This window comes from Branchiostoma lanceolatum, chromosome 2, assembly GCF_035083965.1.
Source record: "Branchiostoma lanceolatum isolate klBraLanc5 chromosome 2, klBraLanc5.hap2, whole genome shotgun sequence".
Classification (NCBI taxonomy): domain Eukaryota; kingdom Metazoa; phylum Chordata; class Leptocardii; order Amphioxiformes; family Branchiostomatidae; genus Branchiostoma; species Branchiostoma lanceolatum.
Window position 1 is genome coordinate 31,659,539 of NC_089723.1, and position 18,674 is coordinate 31,678,212.

General features: G+C 40.6%; 2 protein-coding genes across 2 annotated transcripts in view; both read left to right on the forward strand.

Moving 5' to 3' along the window:
* LOC136428635 (low molecular weight phosphotyrosine protein phosphatase-like) overlaps positions 1 to 18,674 on the forward strand; it is a 99,591-nt gene that overhangs the window by 69,983 nt on the left and 10,934 nt on the right. The window lies entirely within an intron of this gene.
* Positions 727 to 17,063, forward strand: LOC136428621 (ubiquitin-conjugating enzyme E2 R2-like). Its single transcript, XM_066418270.1, has 5 exons — positions 727 to 1,056; positions 12,841 to 12,927; positions 13,261 to 13,358; positions 13,562 to 13,696; positions 14,396 to 17,063. Exons 1-5 carry the CDS (start codon positions 877 to 879, stop codon positions 14,622 to 14,624), a joined length of 729 nt encoding a protein of 242 aa, XP_066274367.1. The 5' UTR covers positions 727 to 876; the 3' UTR covers positions 14,625 to 17,063.

Below are 18,674 nucleotides of genomic sequence, written 5' to 3' on the forward strand. Positions count from 1 at the left end.
GGCACAATCTACCTTTAGGTTGATCGTATCAATGTTCACTAACGTTAAGTTGTTAACAATGCGTCAGATCATGCTGCGGTGGCTAATATTTTTGCACGGTGACCTTTCAAAATCACGACAAACCAAGTTCGAGGTAAACTAAATATAATTAAGGTGCATTCAAGCTGCATAGCATCTCACCTTTTGTAAATTAGCTTCTCTTTTTTTATATCGAGTCTATGTATTATGAACTCTACATTGTAAGATTAAGAAAGAAGACTGACTTTGATACCTGTTTAAACAACGGACATTGACAACCATTAGTAGCCATAATCATGAACGAGCGACGACAACGTGCACACTAAAAACCAGAGAAAAAATATTCACACACACGGCACCTTTCTTTTCCCTAGTCTAGAAGGCAAAACTTGATTCCACATCGTTCGAAGCCTAAGTTTATATTTTGTATCGACCGCAATATGTTTTGGAAGAATCCATCCGTAATGTTTGTCAGTGTGACTGATGCAGCAACAGAACGAAATGCATTATGTACGTATGTTTGAATTCTGTTGAATAGTAAACGAATTCACAGTGAATGACATAGAACGATTTCAAGCAAAACGCATAATTATTATCTCAAATCTATCTAAAGTTATATTTTGCTTTGTCGGTTTGTTTCAACTCCCCGCGCATGTCCTAATGGTATCGTCCCTAGTACCTCCTGTTTTGCCGGAAGCTACGTCATGAATGTTGATTATGATGTCACTAGTGACCGCCATCTTGGACAGGAGACGGGAAACATAACAAAAGATTGCCAAGATTTCTGACTCATAGTGACGGTTTCATTCACGAGAATCGGACAGAAAGTTGCGTCCTGCGTTTGTGATATAGTTTTAGATGATGGCGAGCCCTCCTATGAGTGGATCGTTGCGAGCGCTAGCGTTAGAGCTGAAAAATTTGCAAGAAGAACCAGTGGAGGGTTTTAGGGTGAACCTCGTCAATGACGAAAATCTGTATGAATGGCAAGTTGCGATCTTCGGGCCTCCTGACACACTCTACCAGGGAGGATACTTTAAGGTAAGAGGAGGAAAACAGACTTTGTCCGTAGCGTTACTTAAAACTTAGCGGATTTAGAGAGTTTGAGAAAGTTGAAGCTCGAAAATGGCGGAAGGGAAAAAATTCCCCTCCGCATTGCATCATCAACATGGCGGAACAAAACAGCTGACGGACGTAACAGGCCGGCCGGCCGTATAAAAGAAAATTACGTCGGGGCAAAGTTCTTTATTATCGTCCCAAAGATAGTTAACATACTAGGCTTCAGCGTGTCCCCGAATTAGTGTGTTTTCTGGTGTATAGACCGTTCCCCGTTTGGGCATTTTTCTAACAGACAAGTTTCGGTTGGCGTTCGTTACTTTCTTTCGCTACCAAGTGAATAGCTGGACAGGGTCGGCTACCAATTGTGTGACATATTTACAAAATATTATGGAACACAAACGGCAACGTTAGTCTCAAGATTCGTAAGACCGAGAAGGGAGGACATTCTTGGAAGTCCACTCAAGGTTGCCTTGTGTGTAAATAGGCTGGCAACGAAAACAGAGGATGCACACTTGCTTGGCTGCTAGTCTTGAGTCTGGTTACATGTGTGTGACTCAGTTCCGGACGTTCTTCCCCACAGACGTCAACAAAAATATTTCCCTGAGTCTGTGCGCATGTAGTCAAGATGCCATGTCACTAGCTGAGTATTTTTGTATCCATGATTAGTTCTCCCATGGAGCAAATGTTGCTTTCCATTTTTGAAACAACCCAACCTCAGAGAGCACAGATGTTGAGATTAGCAATTGAGACAGAGATCTATATATAGTATTGTTTACAAGTCTATATTACAGTTAGTTATGACTGTTCTCCAGAATGACTGTTACCAAACAGGTTTTGTAAGAACAGGTATGGGTGGGAAAGGAGTGGTTATTATTCCATTTATGGCGGTTTTAAGGAGGAAAATCAACAAATCAATATACATTTTAGTCGTTACAGGTGGAGGGTCCTTTGTCTTGCCCCTGCACATTCCCCTCCCTGAACAAGCCGTGAGACAGGCTTGTGTGTGTTGGTGTGTTTGTGTTAGGTAAGATGGCAGTCGGACTGCATGAAAACCACACAGTTCTACAGTCTGATGAAAAAAATGCCCCCTTATTTGAACCTGCTATATCAGCTGCTCATGCTGTGACGAGAACATAGATGTAAATTTTGACAATAACCTGTCTTCCCTAAAAATTAAAGCAATAAAGAAAGCCTTATAATGAGTTATATGTGCAAATGCCTTCGTTGTATCAAGCAATATACTTATAAATGAACCACGTTTATGTGTTGCTGAGAACATTGTGCAGTGTATTTTGGTAGACTAAATAGATTCACATGGAGTACTAATGTAATAGTAAGACACAAAATATGTGCACATGTACTTAGATTACTTCTTTGTTTACAAAATTCAAGAGGGTGAACAGTACAGATATAAATGGTACAGTATTATCTATAGTATAAGGAAGTCTTGTTTATACAAAAATGGGAGTATTCTCACAAAAGTAACTTTAGACAGACATAGATTTGTGATGTTATTGATGTTTTGAGATGCATCCCATAGTTTATTCAAAACAGAGTCGTAAGACAGTCTTTGTGAGAAATGTATAAGACATTCAGTTCAATTATATTCCAGAATATGATTTTTTTAATGATAAAAGGTATTGATAAAAGCCAGTTGGAAAGGTGCTCCATACCCACCATTCATATGTATGTAATACATTATTGATCAGGTCAATTTATGTATTGTTCATGGTTGAAAGAGTGCCTTAATGCAGGAGAAGTATTGATATCTTATAGCGGATCAGTGCTAGCATAGCTGCTGGCTCTCCAGGAAACAAGCCCCAGTGGTGCCAGGTGTTAGCTCCGGTATTGTGTGGTGGAACAGGGTGCACTTTTGTGTGCAGGGACAGTCCGCTGACCTTGTTGTAACACATGCACGTCTAGTTACGTGGACACGCAATGTTGTATTGCTACACTGTAGCTCTACTTTTGATACATAAGCAATGGTTATTCCTAGAACAGACAAAGATGGAGGTGCGTGTTAGTGTGTGTTTGGGATTGGGGACACCGCCCTGAATTTTAGATGTTCTGCAGTTGAGAAGTTAGACGTGTCTTCTTGGTTGGTGTTAGTGATTTGTGGCCTTGTTGCGCAGAAGACAATGGGACCATATGTCTGTTCTATGTTTAATTTTCTTTACTTACTTTTCACAGCATGAGAACATTTACAAAGTGTAAAGACCGGACCGGATTTGATATATTTTCCTATTGTAGTGTTATATTTTCTATTACAAGCATAATTTTCTCCACAGTTTGTAGACTTGCAACATACTTAGTTTAATCTTCCCCGTTTATATCACACGTATACTGTATGTTTCACTTTATGTTTGTGCATCGTCATTTATTGCTGTCAACATGCACTTAGCCTACGGGTATGAAGTTGCAATATTGAAGCTCTTCCCACCAATGTGACATGATAAAAGATACATATAAAGCCACAAGGACGACTCTCGCTGATAATTGGTAGCATCAAATAGACAGCAGCAGTGCTTTGGATCTCCCCTGTGCGGCCTGTCCATTTGCTAACTCAGTTACTACTACCTTGACACAGCTTAGGTCATGTCCCCAGGCCGTGTTGATATTGAGTGGTCAGTGCTGGACTGGCCTTGTCCCTGTCTTTGAGTTAAAGATGCGCCTCAAGGCCAGGTTCTCAGGATTTTTACTACTATCATTGAAGCATATCTCACTATTCTGGAATGGATCTAGAAAGGTCACAAGGAGTCAACTGCCAATCAGTTGTAACCATAGATATTTCACTGCCTTTCATCACATAACTTGTTTTTCAGTCAAAGTATCTACCTGTACACATACCATGAATAGTAGGGTAATTTTGTGAAAAGCCTTTAGTTGAAGCTTGAGATATGGCATTGGTACAAAGATGTCAGGAGAAAAAAAAAATATTTGTCATTTCCTGCCTCATCACCCTCAAATTATGAATGTGACAAAAATGAATCATATGCATGTCTGTAATGTGCTTCAGACTCAGTAACTCCACCCTTGCGTGTAAGGTCAGACCACTTTCTTGTGTTACCACAGGATGTAGGTAGGGAGGTCTGGGTTGACCTTTAGCAGGCAACATGACAAAAACAATGAACACACCAGGAGAAGGCTCCAAATGACCTTGGTTTGTAACCATTCTAGAACAAAATGATATAAAGATAATGTTACATATACTAGCAGTGATTAATCTGTAAATAGAAAAAAAGGGGTAAGGGAGTTAGAATGGGATTTTGGTTACACATTAAATCATTCATAGTGTTGTCAACAAAAGAACCACATTGGATTCTTGAGTAACTGTTTGTTTAAATCTTTAGAAACAAATTGTGGATGTGGTTATCAATAATACATTTGGTATTACTGTTCAGCAAGGTTTTTACCAGCATGTAAAGTACCATATATGGTGGAAACTTTGTTGCCCTCTGACTCAGAGTGCTTCTCCTAGTTTAATTCTATGGTATATATAGTTGTTACCAATTGAATATGCTTCACAATCCAACTGAATACAAGGCTCATAATATTACCTACTGCAACTTTAGGTAGTTGCAGAAAATTGTTGAGATGGCCGAAAAAACATAGCGACAACTTGCCACTTGGTTCCATTTGGTATTATGAATCACAAATTGAAGGAAACTAAAAAATATATTTCAATCCCTGGAATGCCTCTTGCTCCTTCTGGGTGATATGAATTTGTGGGCCTTGGACTTGGAGAGACTATTTGAGACATACATGTATGCCCACTTCAGTATCAGTGATAAGGGAAGAGGGATAAGAGGGACCGAGAGGGATTTCAGTGCCTTAGCGTGATGACCTTGTCCTAGGATTTGGTTAAAGCGGAATGAATGACTGAGGTTAGCCAACATGGAAAGTTGGAACAAATGAGTGTTACTTGACTGACTGTCACCTTTAACCAAGTTTAATGTGCAGACAACACACAATGCAAATTTCGCACACAGATGCACACAGGTAGGAGAAGGTTAATCTTGGGTCACAAAAGAGGGAAATAACAGTGGCTTAAGCTTGGAGAAGTGGCTTGTGCCTTTGAGAAGAGCCCTTCTGGCTTGACTGTGTCTGCTGCATAATGATGTACAGGTTACTGTAAATGTATTTAAGTCCGCGTGGTTTTGATTTCGCACTAAGGCGAAAACGGAGTGTCCGAAATGGTTTTAAGTTCGCGGTAGCGCTTAAGTCACATACTGCTACAGTATTGGACACAAATGTTTGCGGTGGCTTTAAGTTCGCAGTGAAACGGTCGCCGCAAAACCGCGAACATAAAGCCACCGCGAACATTTCTGCATTTACAGTATTGTAGTGTTCCAGGAAAGAGAATATCGTAATTCATATACTGTAGCTAAGGTTGTCCCTGACCTGGTCTTAAGGACAACAGAAGGCTGGTATAAAGAAAACCTGATCTGTGCACAAACATCAGCAGTAAACCTTGTGCGAAGAGATCTATGTGTGGGCTTTATTGTTCTGTGAAAGTTAGACAACGGAGAGTTACGTGTGGCCTTTGCAAAGTCAGCAAACACTTGTACCTGTGCTTATGACGTGCCAAACGATACTATTTTTGCAGCCATATATGGCCAGGTTAAGCTTTTCTTCAATGTCAGTACGTCATACAGTGTAATTAATGGCTCAACTTGGCTTGCCCTGCCATAGCCAGGCTCTACCGGTATATCATTCACGTAGGTAGCTGAAGTCATTGGAAGGTGTTTGTTTATACTTTTCTGTGAAGGTGTACACAGAATATTTCAGCACGCTAAATTACACATCTGCTTATAGTTATAGCAGGTAGGCAAGAATTTATGGATCATCCAGATGAAGACACATAGCAGTGTTTATTTGGGCCAGTTTAACATGAGCTTATACCAATAGATCATGAGTTATGATATACATTTTCGTGCAATTGAACTGTAGTGTATGTCATATGATGCTTTGCAGGCTCAGAGTACATGAGTCAATAGTTCAAAAGGTATAATGGAATTACAGTTGTGTATATTTTGCAGTTTGTTGATCAACATTATACACATATCGGTACTCTACATACAGTTTACATTATGATACGGGTACATCATAAAGATTTTATATGCTACTTCCGTACACAAAGTAAAGCGTTTACCAACAAACTTTTGATCAGATCAAAATCCTCTTTAAAAATCAATATAATGTCACAGATGAACTTTCGTGCTTTGGTATGGATGCTGATATATTCAGAAGGTTCCAAAAAAGTGCAGGGTGAAAGATCTAACATGATAAGGAAACCCCTCAGTCTTTGGGGGGAGGGGGTAAATCAATTGTGTACTGATACAAATGACCTTTTACATAATTAATCATACTGGCTTTAGATGGTTCAGCTGTAGCAATTTGCAACTGAATGGACTGCACCTGTCTAAAAGACTATTGAAAATTTGAAGGGTTGGTAGGAGCTGCACCTGTTCGTTGTATGGCGAATGTAAAAGAAGGTAACAAGATCTAAACAACAAAGGAGGTAGAGAACATACATGAAATATTCCTCGCTGTATTACATTTGTGTCCTTTTTGTGAGAGTGTTTGATTTTGGTTTGATGTTGGTTTGTTCAGAATCCGTGTAAATTGTATTTGACGTGTAGTGGACCAATGAGAATTGTGCACTGCCTGCTCCGTACATAAAAGCCCCGGTGCACTGAGTGAACCTAAAGTGCCTGTGCTCAACTGTGCATGGCTGAATTAATCAAGGTGCTGTTTTATAAGTCAGGGCACGTTTGGTTCTGCCAGGTTGAAAAATCTTGTTACCGTCAGAACCCAAATTTGATTCATGGACAAATTTCTTCGATGGAATTCTTCATTAGTGTCAGTTTTAAGTAATTGCCCATTCCAGCAATTGAAATCAACTGATGGGTATCATTACATTATACATAGCAATGATTTAGTCCAATTTTTTCTTGACTTGAAAAAAAATTGCATCCTTCAAAAAACATGTTAGCTTCATACATAGATGTACATGTGTATATACTTCATATGTCATACGTAGATGTATAATATTTCTGGCAACAGCACCAATCATATCAATACTAGTAAGTTTCAGTACAGAATAAATTGAGATAGTCCCCATGACTGGTGAATGTTCTTCTATTGATCTTTATTCCCGTTGCCATGAATGGACTGCATGTATATCAGCATGACTGATAAAGGACATCTATATGGTCTGTAATGGTGGTAGTGACCTTGCTTTGTGATTAGCCTACAAGGGCAAGAGCACAGCTTATTGCTCTCCACATAAATCAGCTACTCAAAGGTTCCTTCCTGGGAGTTCAATATTATGTCTGTGCAAATAATGACTCTCTGGACAGGTTGATTCCTTTTCAGGAAGGCAATTGGAATGTTGATCTCATGAGTTCTTGTGTTCAAGGCTTCAGGACAAGAAAAGTAGACTTCTTAGTTTCATATAACTTATGATAACGTAGGGTCTGCAACAGCAAGTGAAAATGTCTCAGGGCTAGTTCAAAAGACCTTCAATGTGATTATTGACTTCCATCTGTGAAGAGACTTGGTGACAATAGTTTGCTGTTATGCAATTGCAACTAAATGAAATGTGGAGCATAACAATCTGAAATTCTTGATTGATAGAAAAGAGGGGACCTGAACTTGTCTCTGACAGACAAGAAGTACAGTGAACAAGTAGGAGTAGTAGAACACTAAATGCAGTTAGAATGGCTGCTTTAGAACTGATCCAGAACACTAGAAAAAACACAATGTGCACGTTGAGATGAGGAAGTTTGTGAAACTCTCTGGAACTACATGTATTGTACAATTTGTATTTTGACCAAATTAGATTGATTTAGTTGGACAGTATTATTTTTGACTGACAGAAAATAGGGCGTTGTCAGTAGACAATGGGAAAAAAATTACAACAGTTACTGCAAGTTAAATTAACAATTCAACGGACAGTGAACAAGTAGGGCATGGGTGCATTAAGGCATCAAAAGGGCAAAGGTTAGCTGATTGGTACTGTGGGTGGCTGTTTAGTATCCCCATTTCATGATTCACAGTTTCCAAAATGTTCACATTACTCCTGGTAGTGAAGTTCACCACCAAGATGGTCAATAATCCACGGTTCTTTGGTTATACCTGAGAAAAAGCAACCTGGTAGAAGCAAACTTCATATCACAGAGTTATTGTACAGTTATCATCACACATATCCTGAACTGCACATCTATATCTGTAATAAGAAGAAAATAATCATTTGTATTTGTAGCCAGTGCAAATAGATACCGGTAGTCAGATTTGCTGTCCATGCCATTGACTTGTGATCGAATTACCAAACATCACAACAGAAAGTGCTGTTGCAACTCACTTACAAGCATGAAAAATAAGCCTTCATATTGCCTATGGCTATGTCCCTGGTAGGAATAAGACTAATGTACCATTAACCAAGACAACAAGAGCCAGAGACTGGTAACCCTATTTGGAGAATGTTTGCAAAATTAGGGCCTTTCTGTCCCCATGGGAACCGTGAGACCTTGTGAGGTCAGCATCATTTTGATCAAATATTGATATAATGTCTAGGATTATATTGCAGTTACAATATCGATCAGAGAGGCCACTTTAGACCACCTGGCATGGGGACGGTCCAGGTCCCATGTCATGATCAGGGCAATATGCACTTACCTGACATACACACTGAGTGTTAAACTGTGTAAAGATCACACACACACACGTCTACTGAACTCACGTGTTGTATTGACAGAATCTTAGAACAATCTGTGCAGACTAGAAACTACATCCGGGGTCTTGGCCCCTGGTACCTAGTGCGCATGTGCAAGGCGGGAAAACTACTAGATAAACATTCCCTTCTATTTTTTCTTTAACAGAGTTAGTTAATGGTATCTTTCAAAAAGAGTATATATGTTTTCAATTGGATAAGTGGTTACTAAAATCTAAAGCTATTACATATTTATAAACTACACTTGAACAATATCTACAGTACTACAATTATCTAAAAACATTATCTATATCTCTACATGAACAAGAAAAAAAACTTTTAACAAAGTAACCTCTGATTCTCTAAATGGGAAAATTACAGGTGTATGAAACTCTTAACTTACAAAAATGTTTGTTGTAACGAAAAGAAAATGTCTCCAAATAAAGATTTGGCATTCACCCCTTCCTTTGTGAGAATCACACTATTTCTATGAGCAGTATGATGGTAGATATCTCAATCCTGAGACCCTTTTCCAAACACAAAAACTTTCCACGATTCACCTACATAGTACATGGACATATAAAGCTTGGTATTGCATACTTGCACTTCTTGCCTTATACTAGAGGCTTTAATGGTAACATAACATGAGCCTAAACCTGTCATTGGTCCCTAAGACTATCCTGAAGGGTGCTAGAGTCACAACGTGTTCATCCAATATCAACATTGTACTGTGTAACCTGCCTTGACAAACACTTTTCAACAGTCTCTGTCTCTTGGGGAACTTCCCTCCCTATATCTGATTTCTCCTCATATGGAAAGGCACAACGGCCAAACAGTTCCTCTGCCTTTACTGCTTCGAACCTTACTGCTATGTCCTTATTTGTTGATTCCTCGTTGTTTGCTGGTTCTTCATCCAACTTCTCTACTCGTTCACTAATCTCAGCTTGCTCTGCAGCTGCCTGTCCTTTCCCAGTCTTGGGTTCTTGCCTCTCGTCTTCTACTGTTTCAGGCGTTTCTATCAGTGTCTGTGCCTCCAGACTTCCTTCCTGTGTTGTAAGATGACCCACAGCATTCTGGTACTTCTTTGTCATACTGTCCGAGATTTCCTGAAGTCTCCTTTCAGTGTTGTGCATGACATACTTTAAGTTCTCTTGCAGCATCTGACTCTTGGTGTTCTCTGCTGCTAACGTCTCCCTTATGGAGCTGTTCTCATATCTTAGCTGCTCGGTCAACATGTGCAACTGTGAAATCTCATCCTCTGTCTTCTTACTGAGAAGCTTGATTTCTTGATTAGTTTTGGCAAGTGTGTCATTTCTCTCGACAAGGTCAGCAATCTTCACCTGGGCAATCTTAAGATCTGCCTGAAGGCTCTTCATCTGTGCCTTTTGCTGCACTTGAACACTGTCCTGGGTACGACGCTCACGCATATCCTTGCCCAGATTAGCTTTGAACACCTCTTTGACCCTGATTGGTCTATCCACCAATGAAACACAATAATGTCCTGAGGTGGTCAAATGGAGGTTGACATTCCTGCCAAATATTGTGGCCCTGTCTTCCTGTGTGTTTAGTACTACGCCAGCCTTCTTCATGGCATCTAAAGACAGCAATAATGGAATGTCCCGTTCTACAACATCAGTCGTTATCAGCACATCTCGGCCAGCCACGTTTGCAGGAATCCTGTACCTGCCCAGGGAAGGTAGTGTGTTGTCCCCTCCAAACTCGAACACATGGGAACTGGCTTCTCGTGAAACATTCATCATATCTTTCTTATCCAAACCTGATAAGTATTGATCCAACCATGCAGAGCCACACACGGTAGAAGAGCATGCTGAATCTAGGACAGCATACGGCTCTGTTGACACTTCCGACATCATGTACTTGGATTCGGAAGCAGCATGAGTAAACAACACTGTAAACTTCTCATCTTCTTCCAACTTAACTTCAGCTTCCGTCACATAGGCCTCTTCTGCCTTTGCATCCGGGCAATCTTCCAAGAAGTGGCGGAAAGACCCACAATAACGACAACGTAAGTAATCTCCATATTTATCTCTAGGGTTCAGCGTCCCCTCACCCTGGCCCTGTCTACTTCCATGGGCGCCGCCATCTTGAAACCGGAAACCGCCTCGACCCCTGCCTGGCTTGTTGTAGCGGCCTGGTTTGTATTGCCCTGTGGCGCCTGGTACGTACCTCCCACGGGAGGATTGGAATGCTTGCCTTTCTGCCACGTGAACCTCGTGTGTCATCATGGGCATGGCAAAAGAGTTAGACGAATGTGCCGACATAAGCTCACTGGAGAATTTACGTAAACTTGCCTTAGCCTGGGTGTATAGAGCTGTCTCTTTGGTGTAATCGAGCCCTGTCATGACCAACTTCGATTCCGCAGGGGTCAAATTCGCACGTCTTACCAACAACAAACCGAGTACGGAGGCGGGAAGAGTCACATGGCCACATTTGTTGAGAGTATTATAAAGAACGTCAAATTTTGAGATGTACTCACTCATCGGAAGGGATCCACGGCTAAACTGGTCAAACGCAGCAAACGAGTCCCAAAGTCTTCCAGTTTTGTCAACACGAAGGTGCTCGTCTAGTTTTGCCAGAACATTATCGAAACTGGTTTCCGATGTGAGCTCCGGCATGCTCAATCTGGACGATAGAAACTCACGAGTGTTGTACTCATCCTCCCCTTTTCCTTCTGGTAGGCTGAGCATGATCTCGATGCCCCGTCTCGTCTTGCCTAATGTCGTGACTGCATTCCAACATTCGAGTTCGAACCGATACTGTTCGTATGTCTTCTCCTTCATGTTGAAACGCGGCATTCTTGAGTGATGCTTCGACCATTCCGACCCCGCCGCCATTTTTTTCTTCTTGCTGCCGATACTCAGCTACACAAATTCTCAGAGGAAACTCGCAGATGTCGTCAGCAAAACTCCTGACTTGCGACACTGGAACGGTTGAGCAGTCAACAAAACTCAGACTACCCACCAGCCTCTGCTACCATTGTTAAACTGTGTAAAGATCACACACACACACGTCTACTGAACTCACGTGTTGTATTGACAGAATCTTAGAACAATCTGTGCAGACTAGAAACTACATCCGGGGTCTTGGCCCCTGGTACCTAGTGCGCATGTGCAAGGCGGGAAAACTACTAGATAAACACTGAGGACGTGCTAGGTGCTAACATAAGTCCAGGGTTGAGCATAATGGGCAAGGAATTTGAACTTCAATACCTACATACATAGTGGTGTAGATATTATGGTGACGGTAAGCAGTACTTCATGCCCAAGTCGTTATTTCACACATGTGACTGTGAGTATGCAGGATAAAGTAATTTAAAAGTCTAGTCATATATATTCTGTATATTGTGCTGTCACCATGGGAATGTAATATATTACCAAAATAGTGAAATAGATGTTTGGTGGATACCGTAGTACTGATTTCGTCTTCTAACAGTAACATCGCGCTTTTGTATCCGTATCTGTATAGTCGGTATAATCGCCCTTTGGCGTAACTTCGCGGGCATGCATCATGGCAGCAGCTGGTTATATTACACTGAATGACCTGTCACACCTAATAACCTTTACACATCTAGCTGCAAGCGTTGTTTGATGAAAACTACCAGTATCTAATGAGGATGCCCCTGTAGTATTTGGTGGCAACGAGTTTTACTCTACCATACCGTTAGTTCTGGGGAAAAACAAATTTCTAAACACCTCATGTGTACAAGTAAATGTACAATTAACCTTTGTTGACATTAATCCGTCGGGTTAGGTAAATCTGCCACTTTGAAAAACAGTGGGTTTGAGAGATCTCTAGTGCAAGATCAAGAGCACCCCCTCTAAATTCTAATCAAGATCAAGAGCACCCCCAGGTATGCACAGTATAGATATACAGGAGTGCATTATAGTATACTGGAGGAATTTGGGTAGGAGATCTGTTTGGACATATCTTTTTAGGGTGGTGGAATTATGTACCCTGGCAGAATTATGTTAGTAGATGTTACAATGTACATATCTTCTGCAGTAAAAACCATATTTTGTTTGTTTCCTTAGGCTGTGATGAAGTTTCCACAGGACTACCCCTACTCACCCCCCACTTTCCGCTTCACAACTAAGATGTGGCACCCTAACATATATGAGGTAAGTCTGCAAGGGTTTCTTGTGTTCAAAATTCTTAAAATTTACTAATGATTTGCTCATGCTCATCCCACACACTCCTGCACACATCCAACACTCAAGATTTCATCAAAGATTGAAATGATAGTAACAAAAATTTTGAAACAGTCAGACATTTCAGACAACATCTGCTGTCTCTCATCAGTGACTAAGGACAGTGAAAGACAGCGGACTGTTTCAAAATTTTATCCAGTTGCTTGAGAAACTATTTTTGGCTTATCATATTACCTGTATGTCTAACCTTCATCAGCGGATGTTTGATGTGATTTGATTGACGGGTTTGATTGTGTTGTACAGAATGGAGATGTGTGCATCTCAATCCTCCATCCGCCGGTGGACGACCCCCAGAGCGGAGAGTTGCCGTCAGAGCGGTGGAACCCAACACAGAACGTCAGGTACCTGTCAACTACATCTACATGTCTCTTTAGATGGCTTCAAGTGTGTGTGCAAATTTATTAATGTTCACTTGCAACTTGAAAGTCGATATTTATCATACAGCCTGCAAAGTGCCCAAAAAAGATATCTATCTGCAATGTGTTAAATGCACAAGTTCCTAATGTGCAGAATAAACAAGAAGTTGTATTTGTCTTTTTTTCAGAACGATTTTAATGAGTGTAATATCGCTGCTGAACGAGCCCAACACGTACTCACCAGCTAACGTGGATGCATCGGTCATGTTCCGCAAGTGGAGGGAAAGTTCCGGCAAAGACAAGGAGTATGAAAACATTATCAGGTACGGTTCGCTGTGTTTTTTTGTCAAAATGTTTGTTCGAACATGACATAACTGTCTGTAATTCATGATCTTAGGCCTCTTAGTCTTACAACCACACAGTATGTGCGAAATAGAGACCATATCTGAGCAGCATAAGGAAATTGTTGCCCCACAGTAATAATAACCTGTCTGATCCTGAAATAAACTCCACCTGTCAACTTACTGTTTTTGGAAGGCCCCTTGGTGGGTTGTTATTGAAAGGCTTGGTTCTCTTACACGCCCTTGGGCCACATGTACGCAGCTGCAAATGGGTGTACTTATGCATATGATTGCCAAGCAATTACAGTAATTAGAACGAATGATATGAATAAATGATACCTTCAAAACAGTCTTGATGAATATGTTCTCATCAGGCTTGATAGTCATTCTGAAGGCAGTTCTTTGTTCTGATCATACCTTACATCTACATGTACTAACATAATGCCGCCAGGGTACACAATTCCGCCACCCTGAAAAGATACGTCCAAACCCCCTAACCTAATGTCCCCTGGTATGATGCACTTCTGTGTATCTAAACTGTGCATACCTGGGGGGATGCACTAGAGATCTCTCAAACCCACTGTTTCTTAAAGTGGCGGATTTACGAAACCTGACGGATTGATGTTAATGGACGTTGAGGTCGTAATGTAGCAATCCTCTCCTCTTTTCCGCCCACTCCAGGAAACAAACCAATGCCACGAAAGAAGATGCAGAAAAGGATGGCGTGAAGGTCCCCACAACACTGGCAGACTACTGCATCAAAACCAAGCCCAAGACTTCCCACTCCTCTATGGACATGGCTGATTTCTATGACGATGATTATGATGATGGGGACATGGACGATGAGGATGATGACGATTTCTATGAGGACGATGATGATGATTCAGGGAACGGTGGAGAAGGGTCGTGATATGCAACTGCCATCACCCCCCTCCCCTCCCCGTAGGAAATATGCACCCAGGACTCACCATAACCCCATCCCGTCGGAATCATTTTCTGCCAGGAATCCAGCTCATCATGACCGACACAACTTGACAGGAACTTCCCACAGAATAATGGCCTTCAGGGGAAAATGATTGACACCTGTCAGCTCACATCATAATTTCTAGTGTTTCGTACAATTTTTGATATTACTTTAGGTCATATCATTGGAAAATTTTGAAATCAGTAAGTCATCAAAAATGGGGCAATTCAAATTTCATGAAATGGGGGGATAAATTTGGTTTAAGATCACTGTTGATAATGGCTTGGAAGGGGTTTAAGAAATGTAGTGGTAACTTCTAGACATTTAAAGGGAGAACTAGACATGTCAATCACAGTTTTTTTGTCTTTTTTCTATGGTTGTGTACAGATAAAATTGAAAGCAATTTCACCGGTGGGAAGTTACGTCTAAGCTTTGTTTTGAAATTTCTTCTCAAGTCATCCAGAATAATGTACAGATGTACAGCATGTGTTCTTGGCCTGGCACCTCTGCCATCTCCGTGCAAGGTTTTCCTCCTTCAGAGCTTACTTCCCTTATAAAGAAAATCATAAAGACCCCAATAGTCTTCACAGTACAATAATCAAGGTGGGAACTAAGCTTTGAAGGAAAAAAGGACAGCCTTTGGAGAGATAGATTGACACAAGTGTCACTTTAAATTGTGTTCTGGATATACCTAAGTTTTAACTTGTAGGTTTTGTGCACCTTGTTAAACTAACCCTTTGGAGAGAGAGTGAGAGGTGATGAGGGCATGTTACTACTTACCTGGTGTGTTCTGGCCATTGTGAAAGTGTGCGGCATAGCCATTGGGGGAGGGCCATCCACGTGTAGCTGGTTTACTTTCAATGGCACTATCTTGCGAGGGGTTTGGACCAAACCAAAACCAATCAAATGTGCATAATAGGGCTCTGACTGTAAATTGGGAGTTTTAGATTGTACACATTTCCTTGCATGTCTGTACAGGGAAAGAATGATTTTATATTTGAACACAAGTATTTGATGCATAACGAAGTTGGTTTAGCCTTATGGATCTCACAGTGTGGAAAGAAATGTTGATGTTCCATCCCTGTGTAATACTTGTTTAGTCTGCATGTGGTCCAACAATTGTCTCTTATTATAATAGTCCGTTACATTCATCACATAAGTTTTGTGCAAAAGCCAACTTTGGAATACTTTGTATTGTAATTATTACATGAGCATTGTTCATCTTTCAGTAACATCATAGCAACTTTTTTGGCCATGTTTGTGGCAACCACTAACAACTGAAAATGGTAAAGTGGTTTCACCAAATTGTAACATGGAGAAGAAGAATGGCAAATGACGACGGTGCAAACTGTCAGCGAAATAGGACAAGCTTCATAAGTGATGTTTTAATAAGAACTGTTGGGTGGAGATTCCATCTTAAGTGTGTTGTCCCGTATCCATAGCTGTAATGTGGAAGAAGAAAGTGTTTTTGTGTGTTGATCATGGACTTGAAGGTTGCAAGAACAGATGCGTTGGAAGAACTGCGTTGGAGTTGTCATCATTCCTGGAGTTTACTTCAGTGGCATGAACAGCCGGTATCGCAAAGATTCAAGGTATTTGGTTGTTCTCCAAGACTTCTGCGCAGGACAGCATTCTACACAAAGGAAAGAAGTTCTAATTTTGATGTGATATGGATTGAACCCTTTTAGTGTAATTGAGAAATGGGCAGTTGGGTGCATGCAAGAAGAGCTGTACATTGCCTGAGCATTTGGCAGAGGCAAATGAGTAGTCGTATTCCATTTCCATTCCTTCACTTTGTCTTGTTTTTAAAATTTTCTCCGTCCTCCTTGCACACAGTTATGTAATCATTCATGTATTTTGGTACAATCTCCACCAAGAAAGTGATGGAGCCATAGTGTTTGTATGTTTTTGTCTTTTTAAACTACAAGGAGATCTGCCGTATGCAGTGCTCTCCCTCTCGGTTTGTGTGGAAACTTGGGACTAACCAATACTGGTGAGGAAATGGGAAGGTCTGTACTGATTTCAGCTGTCCAATGCATTACAGATATAAGGAACTTCTGAAACTTGTACAATTAAGATTTTGGGGAAGCAAGCTCCCACACCATTGAATCCGAAGACTATCAAGGTTAGAAAATAAAAATCATGGTGAAGAATTGCATGGCAGCCATAAAATATGCTATTGGACAACTAAAATGATGCAGATATTCTCTTCCCATTGTCACAACCCCCTTACACTGTAAGCAAATGAACTGTACGACCTGTTGTATAACCTGTATCTCTCCCAATGTATGGGGATTCTGTACCTCATAGCAGCCACACTCTGTAGGTATGTATTTTGCAACGGATTATTTAATAATAAAATTGTAAAATATTCCAAGGTACAAATTGTCTTCTGTCATGTATTTCCTGCAGTGGAAGTTTTAGTGACAAGCATAATTTTCAGATTGGAACACACTGTCCCCAAAATTACTAAGACCATCTGAGTAGACAGTTAAAGAAAAAGCGCCACAACTAGGTATGAAATGGCTCTAACAAGTTACAAGAAGTTGCTTGCCTTTAATCTATGATACGCTATGAAAGCGGCATGATTCTTGACGACTTATTTGGGTAAAAAGTCTTAATGCAGCAGTATACTTTTGTAGAGTACTAGTATCCACAGAAAAATAAACCAAGTCATCTAAGATGGCAGAAATCGCCACAAATTATTCATTGATAGACAAACTTCAATTGTATTTTTCCCCGCAAATGGTCAAAGTACACTCAGTTGCAAAACATGCTTAACTAGAGTTCCACAAACACATTATCTTCACCAAATAATCAAGGCTTATTATGGAAAGTGATTTATATTTACGTGCCTATCACCCCCTGCAAATTTGATCATGCACCATACCATTTGGACGTTATGATTGGGCGAATGAGGCCAGTTAAGATAGGGTTAAAAATCATTTGGTGGTACAGGACTAGTATATGTGTAGAGTGTGCTGATATATGTTATAACTGGTCATGAAAAAATATGAGTATGTTGATATTATATGGGCCACAAAGGTTCGATATGGCAGTGTTGAAAGTTGAAAGTGATGATGAAATAGTACAGTCAATACATATGAATAGAATAAATCTGGCACGTTTTTAGGTGTTTCTAGTCAGGCTTTCTATTTTGTCCCTATTTCGTTATGTCGCCAACCGTGTTGAACAAAAATGCTTAAACTGAACGCGTCAAAAACCAGCAGGACCCACACCTCTGCTTGGAGAATAGTTTATTTATTTGACCTACATGTACGTTTATGCAAGGCTATCTGTTTACATGACCTGACACTGTCCCATGTCCCATTGAAAGGCAGTGGGTTAACAAACTTTCCTTACTAATTATGCAAATTAGCTCCTTATTTGCATAATTAGTCATTGATTATGTAAAGCACCATCCGAGCTCTCTACATACCAAACATCACGACGATCTGTCGACCCATTCTCAAGTTATTCATGTCCGAATGTCAAAACAAAAACACCCACTGCGGTTCTTAACAAGCCGCTAGGGGGCCAAAATTTACAGAACTTACTTTCTGTGGCATGAACTATCTACCACACAAAAATCATGACCATAGCACTTAGAAAATATGCCCCAAAATTTTCAAGCTCCACTGCAGTACCTTAGGTACCCGCTAGAAGGCCCATTATCGAACTTGACCTTCCTTTCTGTAAACTCTACCAATCCACTAAATATCATACAGATCCATCAACAGCTTCTCGAGTTATGCTGGCGACATACAGATACACATCCACACAAAGCCCGCTGCAGTACCGACGGAAAGTGCCAGGAGAACCATTCTTGAACTTGACCTCCGTTTTCACAACATCTACACACCTGCAAAAAATCATGAAGATCCATCAACGTTTCCGTCACTTTTTTTGCCTACATACAAACACAAAAAAGTGCTAAGTCCGCTGCAGTACTATTGAAAAACGCAAGGTTAACCATTTTCGAACTTGACCTTCAGT

Coding starts and splice junctions, on each gene's coding strand:
- LOC136428621 (XM_066418270.1), top strand. CDS start 877: ATGATGGCGAGCCCTCCTATGAGTGGATCGTTGCGAGCGCTAGCGTTA. Junction 1,057..12,840: donor ACCAGGGAGGATACTTTAAG/GTAAGAGGAGGA, acceptor TTGTTTCCTTAG/GCTGTGATGAAGTTTCCACA. Junction 13,359..13,561: donor AACCCAACACAGAACGTCAG/GTACCTGTCAAC, acceptor TCTTTTTTTCAG/AACGATTTTAATGAGTGTAA.